The 16,261-nt window shown below is 35.9% G+C and overlaps 1 protein-coding gene across 2 annotated transcripts in view; it reads right to left on the bottom strand.

Annotated features, from left to right (window-relative positions):
* ANKRD31 (ankyrin repeat domain 31) overlaps nucleotides 1–16,261 on the bottom strand; it is a 179,413-nt gene that overhangs the window by 73,298 nt on the left and 89,854 nt on the right. Inside the window, exons 13-17 of one of the 2 annotated variants that reach the window (XM_031935419.1) lie at nucleotides 13,637–13,689; nucleotides 11,054–12,569; nucleotides 8,760–8,930; nucleotides 3,855–3,992; nucleotides 2,860–3,002 (exon numbers count right to left, since the gene is read on the bottom strand). In XM_031935419.1, coding sequence (XP_031791279.1) covers nucleotides 2,860–3,002; nucleotides 3,855–3,992; nucleotides 8,760–8,930; nucleotides 11,054–12,569; nucleotides 13,637–13,689 — 2,021 coding nt within the window. The remainder of the gene's footprint in view (nucleotides 1–2,859; nucleotides 3,003–3,854; nucleotides 3,993–8,759; nucleotides 8,931–11,053; nucleotides 12,570–13,636; nucleotides 13,690–16,261) is intronic. The other variant, XM_023207991.1, reaches the window with a different exon arrangement.

Genomic DNA, 16,261 nt, shown 5'->3' with positions numbered 1-16,261 from the left:
AAACTAGGTACTGATGGGACGTATCTCAAAATACTAAGAGCTATACATGACAAACCCACAGCCAATATCATACTGAATGGGCAAAAATTGGAAGCATTCTCTTTGAAAACTGGCACAAGACAGGGATGTCCTTTCTCACCAGTCCTATTCAACATAGTGTTGGAAGTTCTGGTCAGGGCACTCAGGAAGGAGAAAGAAATAAAGGGTATTCAAATAGGAAAAGAAGAAGTCAAATTGTCCCTGTTTGCAGGTGACATGATTGTATATTTAGAAAACCTCATCTTCTCAGTCCAAAGTCTCCTTAAGCTGATAAGCAACTTCAGCAAAGTCTCAGGATACAAAATCAATATGCAAAAATCACAAGCATTCCTATATACCAATAACAGACAAACAGAGAGCGAAATCATGAGTGAACTCCCATTCACAATGGCTTCAAAGAGAATAAAATACCTAGGAATCCAACTTACAAGGAATGTGAAGGACCTCTTCAAGGAGAACTACACACCATTGCTCAATGAAATAAAAGAGGACACAAACAAATGGAAGAACGTTCCATGTTCATGGATAGGAAGAATCAAGATCGCAAAAATGGCCATACTGCCGAAGGTAATGTATAGATTCCATGCCATCCCCATTAAGCTACCAATGACTCTTCACAGAATTGGGAAAAAATTACTTTAAAGTTCATATGGAACCGAAAAAGAACCAGCATTGCCAAGACAATCCTAAGCAAAAAGAACAAACCTGGAGGCATCACGCTACCTGACTTCAAACTATACTACAAGGCTACAGTAACCAAAACAGCATGGTACTGATATCAAAACAGATATACAGACCAATGGAATAGAACAGAGGCCTCAGAAATAACACCACACATCCATAACCATCTGATCTTTGACAAACCTGACAAAAACAAGAAATGGGGAAAGGATTCCCTATTTAATAAATGGTACTGGGAAAACTGGCTAGCCATATGTAGAAAGCTGAAAGTGGATCCCTTCCTTACACCTTATACAAAAATTAATTCAAGATGGATTAAAGACTTAAATGTTAGACCTAAAACCATAAAAACCCTAGAAGAAAACCTAGGCAATACCATACATAGGCATGGGCAAGGACTTCATGACTAAATCACCAAAAGCAATGGCAACAAAAGTCAAAATTGACAAATGGGATCTAATTAAACTAAAGAGCTTCTGCACAACAAAAGAAGCTACCATCAGAGTGAACAGGCAATCTACAGAATAGGAGAAAATTTTTACAATCTACCCATTGACAAATGGCAAATATCCAGAATCTACAAAGAACTTAAACAAATTTACAAGAAAAAATCAAACACCGCCATCAAAAAGTGGGCAAAGGATATGAACAGACACTTCTCAAAAGAAGACATTTATGCAGCCAACAGATACATGAAAAAATGCTCATTATCACTGGCCATCAGAGAAATGCAAATCAAAACCACAATGAGATACCATCTCACATCAGTTAGAATGGCAATCATTGAAAAGTCAGGAAACAACAGGTGCTGGAGAGGATGTGGAGAAATAGGAACACTTTTTTACTGTTGGTGGGACTGTAAACTAGTTCAACCGTTGTGGAAAACCGCAATTCCTCAAGGATCTAGAACTAGCAATACCATTTGACCTAGTCATCCCATTACTGGGTATATACCCAAAGGATTATAAATCATGCTGCTATAAAGACACATGCACAGGTATGTGTATTGTGGCACTATTCACAATAGTAAAGACTTGGAACCAACCCAAATGTCCATCAATGATAGACTGGATTAAGAAAATGTGGCACATATACACCACGGAATACTATGTAGCCATAAAAAAGGATAAGTTCATGTCCTTTGTTGGGACATGGATGAAGTTGGACACCATCATTCTGAGCAAACTGTCACAAGGACAGAAAACCAAACACCACATGTTCTCACTCATAGGTGGGAACTGAACAATGAGAACACTTGGACACAGGGTGGGGAACATAACACACCAGTGCCTGTCATGGGGTGGGGGTAGAGGGGAGGAATAGCATTAGGAGATATACCTAATGTAAATGACAAGTTGATGGGTGCAGCACACCAACATGGCACATATATACCTATGTAACAAACCTGCACGTTGTGCACATGTGCACATGTACTTAGAACTTTTTTATTTTAATAATAAAAAAAGATTTTAATTAAAAATTTTATTGTAAAATAAATACTAACAATAAAAAAATTACTGAAGTCTATATTGCCTATTGATAATAATAAGGGTTTTCTCCTATGATTTGTCAAACAAAAAGATGAGTGTAAACATCTAAAGAATCTTAAGGTCCAGATTTGAAATTCAGTGTCATTGAAATAATGACCCTTATAATCTTTTCTTGCGATATTTTTACAATGGCTGCTTGACAAAGAAAAACAAAGGAGAAAAAGATACAACAAACACCCTGAAAACAAACAATTCATGTTTTTACCCCAACCCACTGAGAAATTTTGAGTTAAAAAAATCTAGCTGTCACACATATCATCACTATAATTAGACTCTTCTGTGCACAACAGCAAATTGTCTTAGACAATTAAAAATATAATGTATTAGATTTATGGCCTGTGTTTACTTTTACTCGCTTCTGACTCGCATGAATTTTGTGATAAAGAAATAATGGAAAAATGATTCATTAAGATACATAGATTTTCTAATCCATATATATTATTGCATCTTCATGTGTAATTTGAAGCAGGTTTTTAAAAAATCACTTGTTTTACAGAATCATTTTAGTTCTCAGTTTAAAACATCTTCATTTTCTTCATTCATTTTCCTAAGAAATAGTAGTAAGATCTTAATGTGATGTGCACTGTACCTTTAAATGGTTGTTTGCAACAGCATCATGTAAGGGCAGAGTTCCATCTATATTTGCACAATTAACCTTAGCACCAGCTTTTAATAACTCTACAACTACATCAATAGATCCTTCATTAGATGCCTCATGAAGTGGTGTCCAACCTAAAAAAAGAAAAAGAAGAAAAAAATCCTGCTTCATGCAGATCAATACTCATGTAATATCTGTATTACTAAGGTTTTGTTGCATTAATGGAATATCCATATTGATTCATATACATATAATAAGTATTGAACAAGAAATAATACTAAAAAGTATGGGCTCAAAATTTATGTTTCATTTTTGAAAACAAATTGATCTCATCACAAACATTTGTTGATATAAGTGCCAAAGCAAAAGACTCACAGAATGCAAAACATAATGAGAGTAAATACTACTCATTTTGATTTGTTTCAACTCAGATATTAAAACGTCTGACTTTCCCATGTGTATCTTTGCATTGTCACATTTCTCTTTAAAATGACACGTGGTTTAATTAACCTGTGAGTTTTTCCCTGTGGAATTCTTCAGATAAGATTCTTTTGTGCTTAAGCAAAACGTTGGGTAAATTTTTCAGAGTTTTAGAATAAAAATAAAGAAAGAGAGGAAAAAGGAACAGTACAAAAGGAGGAGAAAAGAGAAGAACGGATAGGAGAATGAGAAAACTCTGCATTCTGACCAAAGTTGCAGGATAAACTTGAGGCTTCCAAGGAAAAGGCCTAACTTCCTTTACTCCCCATTCTGTTTACCCTCTCTGATGCTCCCAAATGGATGTTAAAAACTATTTCAAAGGAAAAAGGTCTATTAACAATGATAAATCTTAGTATTCAACTAAACACTAATGTAATATAAAAAATATTGTTCAAAGTTATCACTTACATATCAGCCAGGAACAAATTGGAGGGAGCAGGAGGTGTTGAAATGTGTATTTCAGTGAGTTCCAATTATTAAGGTAATTAAATTAAAAGGATCCAAACCTGCATTATCATTTAGATTCACATCTGCTCCAGATTCTATCAGGGCTTTCACTAGGGACAGATTTCCTCTTCTGGCAGCTAAATGAAGCTGGCTTTCCCCTCTGGCATGCCTCTTGTTGATCCCACCTGTTTTCATTCCTGTAAATTTGCCAAACAAGAGGTTTATTTTCTGCCAAGTACTGATTGTTATAAAGGATCTTAAAAAATACATAACAACCTCCTCAAAATATCACACTACACAGAAACTTATATCAATTAATGTTATCATTGCTGTTATTGTTTTAATATATAATTTGTGAAGACATAATAGAACATCTAAGCACATTACTTTGCATTCATTCTAGCAGTTGGTTAATCACTCTATCACTTGATCAAAATAAATTAACTTGCTTCAGTTCTATCTACACTCATCTCATTCTCAGTAGTCCTTTAACAATGATTATTTTTAAGATAAACTGAGATATTATAAAAAATCCTCTTTCTACAGCCATTCTGTATCTCAGTGGGTGTATTCCTGATGACATAGGTGCCGAGTACCAAACTATGGACTATGGTTTTCTATTTTTCTTTCACAAAATGTGCTGTACAAGATCATTAACCAAAGATTTTGTTTTTTAAATCTCTTCCTTGCAATACAAGTTATACAGACTTAAGCTGGAACTAAAAGTAATGAACTGATCATGTTTTCCCCCTATTTCCTGCCAAAACCATGCTAAAATGACAGTAAAAGAAATTTTAAAGTACCATGTCAAAAAAAAAAAGAGGAGACAATAAAGGACAAAGACTTCAACCAATTTGGGGGGATTAGAAAGTCAATGATGGAGAAGAGTGAACTGACTTGGCAGAGTGGGGAATGCTCCAACACAAGGGAATTGTAGAGAGAGAGCCAGCCTGAACTCAAGCACTCCACACTTGGGGACATGAGGCACTACAGAAGGCAGGTGTGTGGAACAGTGGGGGAAGGGGCTGGGCAGTTGATTAATATCTTTTATATAAGATCTTTTACATAGAAAAGTTGGGACTCTGAGTTTCCTTCCCCAACCATCAATTGACTAGCAACCACTCCTCTTATCCCAGATCTCCAACCCAAAGCCAGGAACCTGAAGGTTTGTTTTCTGTAGAAACTGCATCAGGGCCAGGCACAGTGGCTCATGTCTGTAATCCGAGCATTCTACTAAAAATACAAAAATTAGCCTGGCATGGTGGTGGATGCCCATAATCACAGCTACTGTGGAGACTGAGGGAGGAGAATCACTAGAACCTGGGATGTGGAAGTTGCCCTGAACCAAGATTGAGCCACTGCACTCCAGCCTGGGAGACAGAGATAGACTCCGTCTCAAAAAAAAAAAAAAAAAGAAAAAAAAAAAAAAGAAAGAAAAGAAACAAAGAAACTGCATTAGAGAAGCTTCAGATTGAGATGCAAAGCAAAATAAATGGATAGGGTGATGAAACGGAAAATATTTGTTAAATCAGTGGTATCAGCACCATGGAGGAAACTTGTTAGAAATGCAAATTCCCCAGTCTACTCCAAACTTACTTTGGAGGACAGACTAAAATGGCTCCTAATGATCCTCGCCATCTGGTATTTATGACTTTGTGTACTCTTCTTCTCTTGAATAGCTTGCTTCTAACCAATAGAATATTTCAACACTGAGGGTATTTCATTTACTGATTAGGTTAAAAGAGATTGTAACATTTTCTGTCCTGCTAGCAGACTTGCTGTATTGCCTTCAGCTTGTATGCTTTGATGATGCAAGTAGCCATGTTGGAGAAGCCCACCCAGCAAGAAACTGAGGATGGCCACCAGCCAATCACCAGTGAGGAACTGAGGCCCTCAGCCAACCATCCTTAAGAAATTGAATTCTGCCAACAATCACATGAGCTTGAAAGTGTGTCCTTCCCTAGCAGAGCCTTCAGATGAGACCCCAGTCCTGGCCAACACTTAGCTGCCTATGAACAATCCTGTTAGAGGTCCCAACTAAGCCATGCCTGATTCCTGACCTACAGAAAGTATGAGATAGTAAGTGTGTAATAGAGACAACTAACACACCTACTGAATCAGATTCTTTGAGGGTAGGGCCCAGCAATCTGTGTTTTAACAAGCTTTTCAGGTAATTCTGATGCAAACTAAGGTTTGAGAACCACTGCATTAAACTTTGGGATAATCTTCTTGCTCTACTTCCTAAATGTCATCAACCATGTATATGGTTTCAGGGCAAGAGATAAAAAGATTAGAGAACTGTTCTCTAAAAAATGGATTCTTGGGTTATGTGAATCACAGGGAAGAATGACAGTCTCATTTATCTCTTCCACTGGCACCCAGACAAAAACATATTGCTCTTTAGAGATTAGCAATCCAAAATTCTTTATTGGAAGAATTAAAAACATATATATATATATGAGAATATATTTGAAAATTATATCTAAGACTGCGGGACTGCAGACTGCAAGTATGAATAGAAAAATCTCTCCCAGCTGGGCACAGTGCCTCACACTTGTAATCTTTGCACTTTGGGAGGCTGAGGCCAGAGGAGTTTGAGACTAGTCTGGGCAACATAGGGAGATCCCATTTCTTAAAAAAATTTTAAAAATTAGCTGGGTTTGGTGGCATGTAGTCCCAGCTACTGAGGGATGCTGGGGTGGGAGAAGCATGTGAGCCTGGGAGGTCAAGGTTGCAGTGAACTGTGATTGTGCCACTGCTCTCTAGCCTGCATGACAGACAAGACCCTGTCTCAAACAACAACAACAACAACAATTCTCAAATAATTCTTACTGTGGATGGTATAAATTATTGTTTCTGGTGTGTTTGCAGCAAAGAAGGTAGCCATGTAATACACATTTTGGAGGAAAAATTCATAAACTTCTCAGTGTTACTAACATCATAAGTTTGTACAGCATTGACTAAAAATTTAAAATAACAAAATCTGACAGAAATTCAAAAGGAATGCTAAACCTCTTCAAAAACTCCTCTGTAGTTTGGAATCTGATGTTACTATTAATAAGCATAATGCTATTAAATACTTAGATTTCTCTCCATTTTTATGTGACCAGTGTTTTCTTCTCGGAAGCTTTCAGGATCTTTTCTTTATTCCTGTTCTGAAATTTCAGTGAGGTGCCTTGTTCACTGTACAGACACTAAGTGGTACTTTCAATATGGAAATGCCTATCTCATTTCTTGTATTCTTTCTTTAATGATGTCTTCTACTGTTCACCCGCTGTTCTCCCTGGATTTCCTAGAGTGATCTTTAATTTTCTTATCTTTTCTCTCCTATTTTCAGCTTTTTCTTTTTTTTGTCCTTAGTAGACTTGTAAAGCTTTGCCTTGTAACCCTGCTACAGATATCTATATATTATCTATTTATTTAAATTTCTGTTTTAAACAACTAAAAGCTCTGTATTGTTCTCTTATTGTTTCCTCTTGTTTATACCTTTTTGGGAAAAAAATGTAGATGTTTCTTGATTTTTATATAGTTTCTGTTTCTTCTGGGTTCTTTTGGTCTGCTTAGTTTACTTTGATATCTTTCACATTGGTGTTTTCTGCAAATACTTGTCGATCTTTGACTATCTGTTCATTCATATTTTAGTGAGGAAAACTAAAATCCTAACTGAAAATCTGTGGAGTGTGAGGGGAATGTGGCAGAACTCGGATATAGTTGAATTCACTGTCGGGTGATCAGCAGGAGGTAAGACTGCCATTGTTTTAGGGAATCCCAGATGCCACTGTCTAAAATTCTTACTTCTGGAACAGTTCAATTCTCTGCTCAAGTGGCTTACAGTCTGGTGGAATAATAGACATCTTAAAAATTACATTTAAATATGATTAAGTGCTGCTAGAGAGGTGTGAAGTTTCCTGTGGTAGCTGTAACAAATTACCACAAACTGGGTGACTTAAAACAACAGAATGTGTTCTCTCATAATTTGGAAACCAGAAATCCAAAATCAAAGTGTCAATGGGGCTGTACTCCCTGTGGAAGCTCTAGGAGAGAATCTTGCTGTGCCTCTTCCAACTTCTGATGGCGGTCAGCATTCCTTGGCTTCCTTGGCTGTGGCTACATTGCTCCTTTGCCTTCATCTCATCATCTCTTCTGTATGTTTCAAATCTCCCTTTCTTTCTCTCATAAGGACACAGTAATTAGATTTAGGGCCCACCTGGATAATCCAGGATGATCTCCTTATCTTAGGGTTCTTAACTTGAAGAAGGTAACAGTCATGCTTGTACTATATAAGGTAATAGTCGAAAACTACAGGGATTAGGACAGGGCACGTTTTGGGGGGCTAGCATTCAATCCACTATAGGAAGTATGTATAAGAAGGATTTCAGTTTACATGAGAGGGGGGAAAATGAAAGAATATTCATAGAGAATGCCTAATTCAGTGTTCTTCCTACCTCTTGACAGTATATAAATCAACAGTGAATAATGTTTAACCTGAAGTGGTCCAGCCTATTGTTTATGGCAGAACTATCTTCAAGAACTATCAAAGGATGCTTAGCTTGTCCATACTGTGAAACACACACAGTTCATTCATCTGACACAAAACAAAATAATGGCTATGTTTCTTTGATTTCCCTTATGTTAAAAGGGCTGAATGGAAGTATCTAAAGAATCTGACACATTTAATGCCTGCTGTCCCCACTGAATATTCTTGTTGTGTCTTCAGTTTACCTTATCTCCTCTAATATGATAAATTAGAAGTCATAGACAGAAGTATGACATGAATATATTTAAAGATTATCGGATTCTCAAGTGGTGCCTTAACAACAAATATCACTGAAATAGTCATATAAGTCAGTGAATAACCACAAAAAGAAACAATATATCTGAAAGTTTAGAAATTCCTTGAAGTAGACCGAATTGCTGTACTTGATTTTGTAAACTTTAACCTATACAATTATAGGAATACAAACCTAGGTTGCAGGCCGTTTTTAAGAAACTTTGTTTTTTTCCAAAATTCTGAACTGTTTTGTGTTCTTGGCTATTAGCAGGCATGTGCATTTCTGACTCCGTTTTTTCTTTTATCTCCTCACAATTTCTTATAGTTATTCCGTCTCCACTGATGTTATTAGTTAATTCCTCATCTGAAACAAACATTTTACAATATCAGTGTTGTTGTTCTCCTACCTGGTTATACAACCAGAAAATAGAATTTCTAACTTTTTTTTTTTTTTTTTTTTTTGAGACAGAGTCTCGCTTTGTCGCCCAGGCTGGAGTGCAGTGGCCAGATCTCAGCTCACTACAAGCTCCGCCTCCCGGGTTTAGGCCATTCTCCTGCCTCAGCCTCCCGAGTAGCTGGAACCCAGGTGCCTGCCACCTCGCCCGGCTAGGTTTTTGTATTTTTTAGTAGAGACGGGGTTTCACCAGTTTAGCCAGGATGATCTCCATCTCCTGACTACGTGATCTGCCTGTCTCAGCCTCCCAAAGTGCTGGGATTACAGGCTTGAGCCACTGTGCCTGGCCGGAATTTCTAACTTTTTAAAGTTTCTGTTCCATGAGGGACTGTTTAAGGAAATGGAAGCTTTTAAAAATGTTTTTATGTAACAGAAAAAAATTTGCTGGTTGCAGCTCTGATGGGAATACAGTAGATAGTTGAAATGAATAGACCTAACAATTTCCTGCTATCAAAATATTGTTAGGTTTCCTGATGCTAAATAAGTACTATATTAAAAAGCAACAGAAAGAGTGATAGAAATACTGTTTATTCAATCAATGGGAAAAGGATTCCCTATTTAATAAATGGTGATGGGAAAACAGGCTAGCCATATGCAGAAAACTGAAACTTGACCCCTTCCTTACATCTTAGATAAAAATTAACTGAAGATGGATTAAAGACTTATAAACATAATACCTAAAACCATTAAACCCCTAGAAGAAAACCTAGGTAATACCATTCAGGACATAGGCATGGGCAAACACTTCATGACTAAAACACCAAAAGCAATGGCAACAAAATCCAAAATAGACAAATGGGATCTAATTAAACTAAAGAGCTTCTGCACAGCAAAACAAAGTATCATCAGAGTGAACAGGCAACCTACCGAATAGAAGAAAATTTTTGCGATCTATCCATGTGACAAAGGGCTAATATCCAGAATCTACAAGGAACTTAAACAAATTCACAAGAAAAAAACTCCATCAAAAAGTGGGCAAAGGATATGAACAGACACTTCTCAAAAGAAAACATTTATGTGGCCAAAAAACATATGATAAAAAGCTCATCATCACTGGTCATTAGGGAAATGCAAATCAAAGCCACAATGAGATACCATCTCATGCCAGTTAGAATGGCGATCATTAAAAAGTCAGGAAACAACAGATGCTGGAGAGGATGTGGAGAAATAGGAATGCTTTTACACTGTTGGTGGGAGTGTAAATTAGTTCAACCATTGTGGAAGACAATACGGTGATTCCTCAAGGATCTAGAACCAGAAATACCATTTGACCCAGTAATCCCATTACTGGGTATATACCCAAAAATCATTCTACTATAAAGACACATGTACATGTATGTTTATTGTGGCACTGTTCACAATAGCAAAGACCTGAAACCAACCCAAATGTTCATCAGTGATAGACTGGTTAAAAAAATGTGGCACATATATACCACAGAATACCATGCAGCCATAAAAAAGGATGAGTTCATGTCCTTTTCAGGGACATGGATGAAGCTGGAAATCATCATTCTCAGTGAGCTAACATAGGAATAGAAAACCAAACACCACATGTTCTCACTCATAAGTGGGAATTGAACAATGAGAACACATGGGGAGGGGGACATCATACACTGGGGCCTGTTAGGGGGTGGGGGGCTTCTGGAGGGATAGCATCAGGAGAAATACCTAATGTTAGACGACGGGTTGATGGGTGTAGCAAACCACCATGGCACGTATATACCTATGTAACAAATCTGCAGGTTCTACACATGTATTCTAGAACTTAAAGTATAATAATAATTATATTAAAAAAATACTGTTCATTACCATCAGTCAATATCAGCTTAGCAACCATCTTTGATAACATTGTTTTGACTTCAAAAGTAATCACTATTACTTAACTACTAGGCTTAGTGGCATCTCAAAATATGGCCCACAAATCCTCATTCTTCTCAGTTTGGCCATCAGTTGAATACAATTCAGTTGGAAATTTCTATAAAAATAAGTAAATCTATAGGAAATGTGTACAGATTAAGCAATATTACTAATACCTGGTTTGTGAGAAATTTCCTTCTTTTCTCTTTGACTGAGTTGTGAGATGTTGGCCAATTCTTTATTCATATTGTCAGTGGAATGAGAATCTATATCATGTATAGTCTCACTTTCCAGATGGTTTTGTCTCCTTTTTTCAACTTTAGTTGTTTCTATTACTTGAGAATGAACAACTATGGATAAAGGCTCATTTGAGTAAATTATTTTTTTGTCTCTGTCAGTGTAATTCCTTTCAGTGTCACAATTCTTTGCCACCTCTTCCACAATATGTGTATCTGCTTGTTTCATTAAAAAAGTTGGTTCTCTGGGAATATAATCCTGTGGCTTTTTGAATAGCTCCACATGGTTAGTCAACTTTGAAACCTCATGTGTCGGAAGTGTTCTCATATAAGCCAGGGAATTTTGCTCAGGATTGCCATGTGAGTGATCAAAAGAAGGTCCAAATATGCATTGTTCATAATTTGCAACATGTTCAGAAATAACTGCATTATCTGAATGAGAAAAATTAACAGCTTCCTGTTCTGGAAGTGTGGTTAGGCTGACTGCTTGTAACTCATTTTCCTGTGAAAAATGATCTTCAGAAACTAAAAACTGTTGAAAATCCTTTTCTTTTCTATTTGTTAAACTCTCCTTAAAATTACAGTGTTTTTTGCAGCCTGTAGAACACATCACCTTTTTAGATGTTATAGCCTTCTCGGAGGTACAGCAATCATCATCATCATTATCAGAATTTCCCTTTACAAAGGATAGGAAAGAATTTTCCCATTTGTTAAATCTCTCATCTTTTTGGACCAAGTTACTGTTTTCATAAGATTTATAAAGTACATGGTGTTGTTCCTGGAGAGTGTGAGGCTGCTTATCTGTAGTAACTAGTGGTAACGTGATTTCTTTATGTAATGAAAGTCCTGGGAAAGAAACAGCTTCAGTTTGGTCAACGGATTCTAATTCCAAGCACTGAACTTCTTGACTATCTGATAAATCCAGATTCTGGATGTGTGTCTCTTTGGAAACCGAACAAGCCTCAGTACTGTTATCTAATCCATTTTTCAGGCTTGACAGAGTTAAGCTGGAAGGTTCACACGATTCTTCTGGAAGGTCATTAAGGGTTTCTAGAATACACTGCTGATAGGTAACCAATCTGTTTATTCTCCTGGAAGGAGAGACAGCTAGTGTCTTTCTTGGATTACAGTCTACATCATCTACTTGAGTCCTTTTACGTTGTGTTTTTCTTCTTCCTATACCTTTTGGCACATTTGTGTTGGGATCTTTGACGTTATGGAGGTTGCCCTTTCTGAGTCCTGTAGAGTATATCTGGTTAAGAGTTGATTGTGTATGCTTGGATTTACCAAATTTTGTGTTTTGGGGATCTTTTTGGTAATATTCATATACATCTTCTTTATTTGTAAATAAACTCTCTTTGCTTCCTTTATTGACTTTTACATGTTCCAGCTTCTGTCTGTTCGAATTTTCATTATAAACATGCCAAATGTGACTTTTAGAACTGAATTTTGGTTTCTATAGAAAAAAATATATAGTTAGCTTTAAATTTCAGCTGTAGTACTATATCAACTCAATCTGGATTATTGATAAATCAACTATTATTTGACTCAAACTATTATTTCTAATTCAATCTAACCACAGATCCTGCTGGAATATAGCCAACCTGATATTTGGGAAACATAGACTAATAGAAGAAAGGCAAATGTAATAGAGTTAGACTCTGCAAGTATACTAATCTTTATTTTCTACTGTAGATTTTAATTCCTTCTTGCCAGTATTTTAGCACTACTAATCTTATTAAACATAATAAAAATTTTTAATCTACTTAATTTGTATAGGCTTTTAAAGTAATCAGATCAAAGTTTCCTTTACAAGGAAACTCTCTGCTGGTGTACATCTTCTGTGTCTAGTGGGTTGGCGCTATTCCTTTGAGCTGTAAACAAAAAGAGAAAATCAAAGAAAGCAGATTCCAGTAGTCAGACTCTAAACTTTACAATGAAGCTTTGCACAGATGCTTCAGAAATACTCTCCTCTCCCAATTGTTATATAGGCGGAGCTAGAATTAGGGGTTTCTTCTTCTGGTATCTGGGAGAACTATGAGATAGAAGCAGAAAAACTGACTTAAAAACAGGAAGACAGATATGCCTTCAACTGGTCTGTATGAAAAAATTATTATGGGCTGCTAAGATTAAAACAGGAACACAGCTTCCTCTCATTCACCACAATTCAAGTACCAGATGAAGAGTAACTGCCCACCATGTAAAGTTTGAAGGGATGGGCTAATACCTTTGACTCCCTGTACTATGCTTAGGCCACAGGAAATTAGACATGGTTGATAAACCTTAGGCTCTATAAAGAGGAGGAGGAAGGAAATGGTTACAAATATATTAGTGTGCCCAGATATGCTACAAACTAACAGCCCAGAACCCTCTGATTCTCATGCAATTATTCTAGTGTCTCAAAAGCAAATATAAAGTCACTATTACTAAAGCTTCAGCAGTCTTTCTCTTCCCTTTGATAATCTATAAAACAACCAGAAGTTATATGCCTATAAAAATGTTTATTACTAAACATAGATATACCTTGTGTTGGTATACATCCTCTATGTCTAGTGGGTCAATGCTACTCCTTTGAGCTGTGAACAAAAAGAGAAAATCAATGAAAACAGCTTATAGTGGTTAGACTTTAGACTTCTAAAACCTACCAGTCCTTTGCCATGAGAAAACCAAGTGGAATAAGTGAAATTATGCAAACATTTTATATTAAAATTGGCACATATAACATTCCTATAATTCCCATATTAGAAATCAAATACTATCTTAAGAGAGCTAAAACATTTATATAGGGAAAGCAAAACAGATCTAACAAAATAACCAATACTAAAGATTGGCACTAAACTCAGTATTTATTTTCCCCACAAATATATCCAGATATGACCTCTTCATTCAATAGACTATGTAACTGTGTGCAAGCTACTTTTATAAAGTGAAAAATTATTTTATAATTCATTAGATTATCATCTCCTAATATGTCTGCTTAATAAGGTCCTAATTGAATGCTGCATTCTCTTCAAAGTAAAACATACACAGATGGAAAAGGCCAATCATCTTATGAATGTACAGGGGGGAAAAGATTATTTTTAAAAAGCCTCAGTTGATAATAAAAGGAATTATTTTAGTGTCTCTTTCATAGCCTCCTTTACATACTGAAAGTAGCATTAAAGTTGGCTATATGCATTTGGCTACAAAAGATAAAAACCTAGAAACAATGACTTACACATAGGACGTATTCAAAGAATATTTGACAGAGGAAGGAATAAATTAATGAACATCTTAGATGTGATACGTAACACAAATTTCCCTAAATATAAGCTAGAAATGTAAAATATTTTAATGAGGATGTAATTCGAAAACAGAGCAATTTAATTTATTTCTTGGGGACAATTTTCATGATAGCAATCAAATTATGAGCTGCATAATGAAGTCTGACATTGATTCATTCACCTTATACAGGTGAAAAAAGTCAAAGATAATGTCCTTTTACCAAGCAAAAAGGTGCTATTCCTTTGGAGCACCGTCGCTGGGGACTCACTCCAGAGTTTCAGTCTTGATTCTCATCCGCTTACCAGCTGGCTGACCTTGAGCAAATTTCCTAATGTCTCTGCCTCCATAAAATGCCCATAAATGAAAGCCAATAATAGTTTCAACCTTATAGAATGATGAAGATTAAATTATATAATCCATGTAAAGTGCTTACATGAATCCTAGGTATAGAGAAAGTGCTTCATTATTATTGTTATCATTTTCTAAGAGCAAAAGGACACTATACCTTCTCCAAACCTTTGATCTTAAATAAAAGAGTAGAAAAATCATATTTTCCAGAAACCACCCTGCAAGGGACATGGTTCCTAAGAGAAACTGGAAGGAAGAACAGGGCTTTATTTTCTCTCAGTTTTAAGACTTTACATTCCCTAATACAACCAACTTAATACCCAGGTATAAATTCTGAGGTGGTGGTATTTGGTGACATAGCTATATTATTTTCCCTCTGCCACTCTGAGTTCCCATAAGGTACTGGGTACTGTGTTGAGATATTTACATATATTAACTTCAGTAGTCACACTAACAATCCCATAGGTAAACAGAGGCATAGATATTATAAACCCAAGTTTACAGATAAGAAAATTAGAAACGTTAATTCACCCTATAAGCTTTATAGCCTTTGAGGCTATAAAGTTAGGACTGAACCTTGTCCTACATCAAAGTAGATATATTTTACTTTAAGCTAGAAAAGCGGCAAATATATTTTATATGAGGAAAGTTCTTTATTCATCATTCCCATACTTGAAAGCTCTCCATCTGGAATTTAAAAATGAATATTTTATTTATTTAAGTGAAATATTCTCTATTTACATACAAATATTCTTAATTAACCTAATTTTGCATTCATATTGAAAAGTAGGCTGATAATTAATCCTGGAATTTGAAAGTTCAAACTTAAGAAATATTCAAACCATCTAGTGAGGCATGATAATGCAACCCATCTTAGTAAATTCTCTCACAAAGAAAGAGTGGGAGCTTAGTACCATGGAGAAATGTTTGGAATTTCTTTACATGAAATAAATTTCACTGGGTAGGAATAGATTAAAAGTGGGCACTGGCCAACAGGGGATTCTGGATTTGGAGAAAGGACTAGAATGCTGTAGCAAGCATTCCCAGAAGAGCAAAACAATGCATGTTGTAATTATTTAAAATAGAGAAGTCAAGCAGTTAAGCAGATTATCAAAGCAATAATTTAAAAATATACTTTTGCCTCCAACTTAATAGTTTATTTGCAATTTTCCATATAGCTTAAAATGTTAATATGATTGTTTTAATAATTTATCTCAATGTGCTTTTACAGACCTGACTTCAACAAGTTACTGTCTGTCTCATTTCTCATGCAATTTGGCTACTCGGAAGGAAGTCTTTTGCTCTAATGAACCACTAATTAATTACTCCTGGTAGCCTTCAATTATCAATGAAGTTTTCTCTTTACTATAAAAGTAGAATATTTTGATCCAGGACTTAGTTCTCAGTCAATAGCATTCAGACAACTGCATTTCTTGATCAAGTATATTATTTATAAAATAAGTGGCCATAAAATAATAAATAGATCCATTAACCCGAAATAAAAACTAGTCTCATGACTGGTTGTTAGATTGCTCA

The sequence above is a fragment of the Piliocolobus tephrosceles genome, chromosome 4 (genome assembly GCF_002776525.5).
Source record: "Piliocolobus tephrosceles isolate RC106 chromosome 4, ASM277652v3, whole genome shotgun sequence".
Classification (NCBI taxonomy): Eukaryota; Metazoa; Chordata; class Mammalia; order Primates; family Cercopithecidae; genus Piliocolobus; species Piliocolobus tephrosceles.
This window is presented reverse-complemented; position numbering and strand designations above follow the sequence as displayed.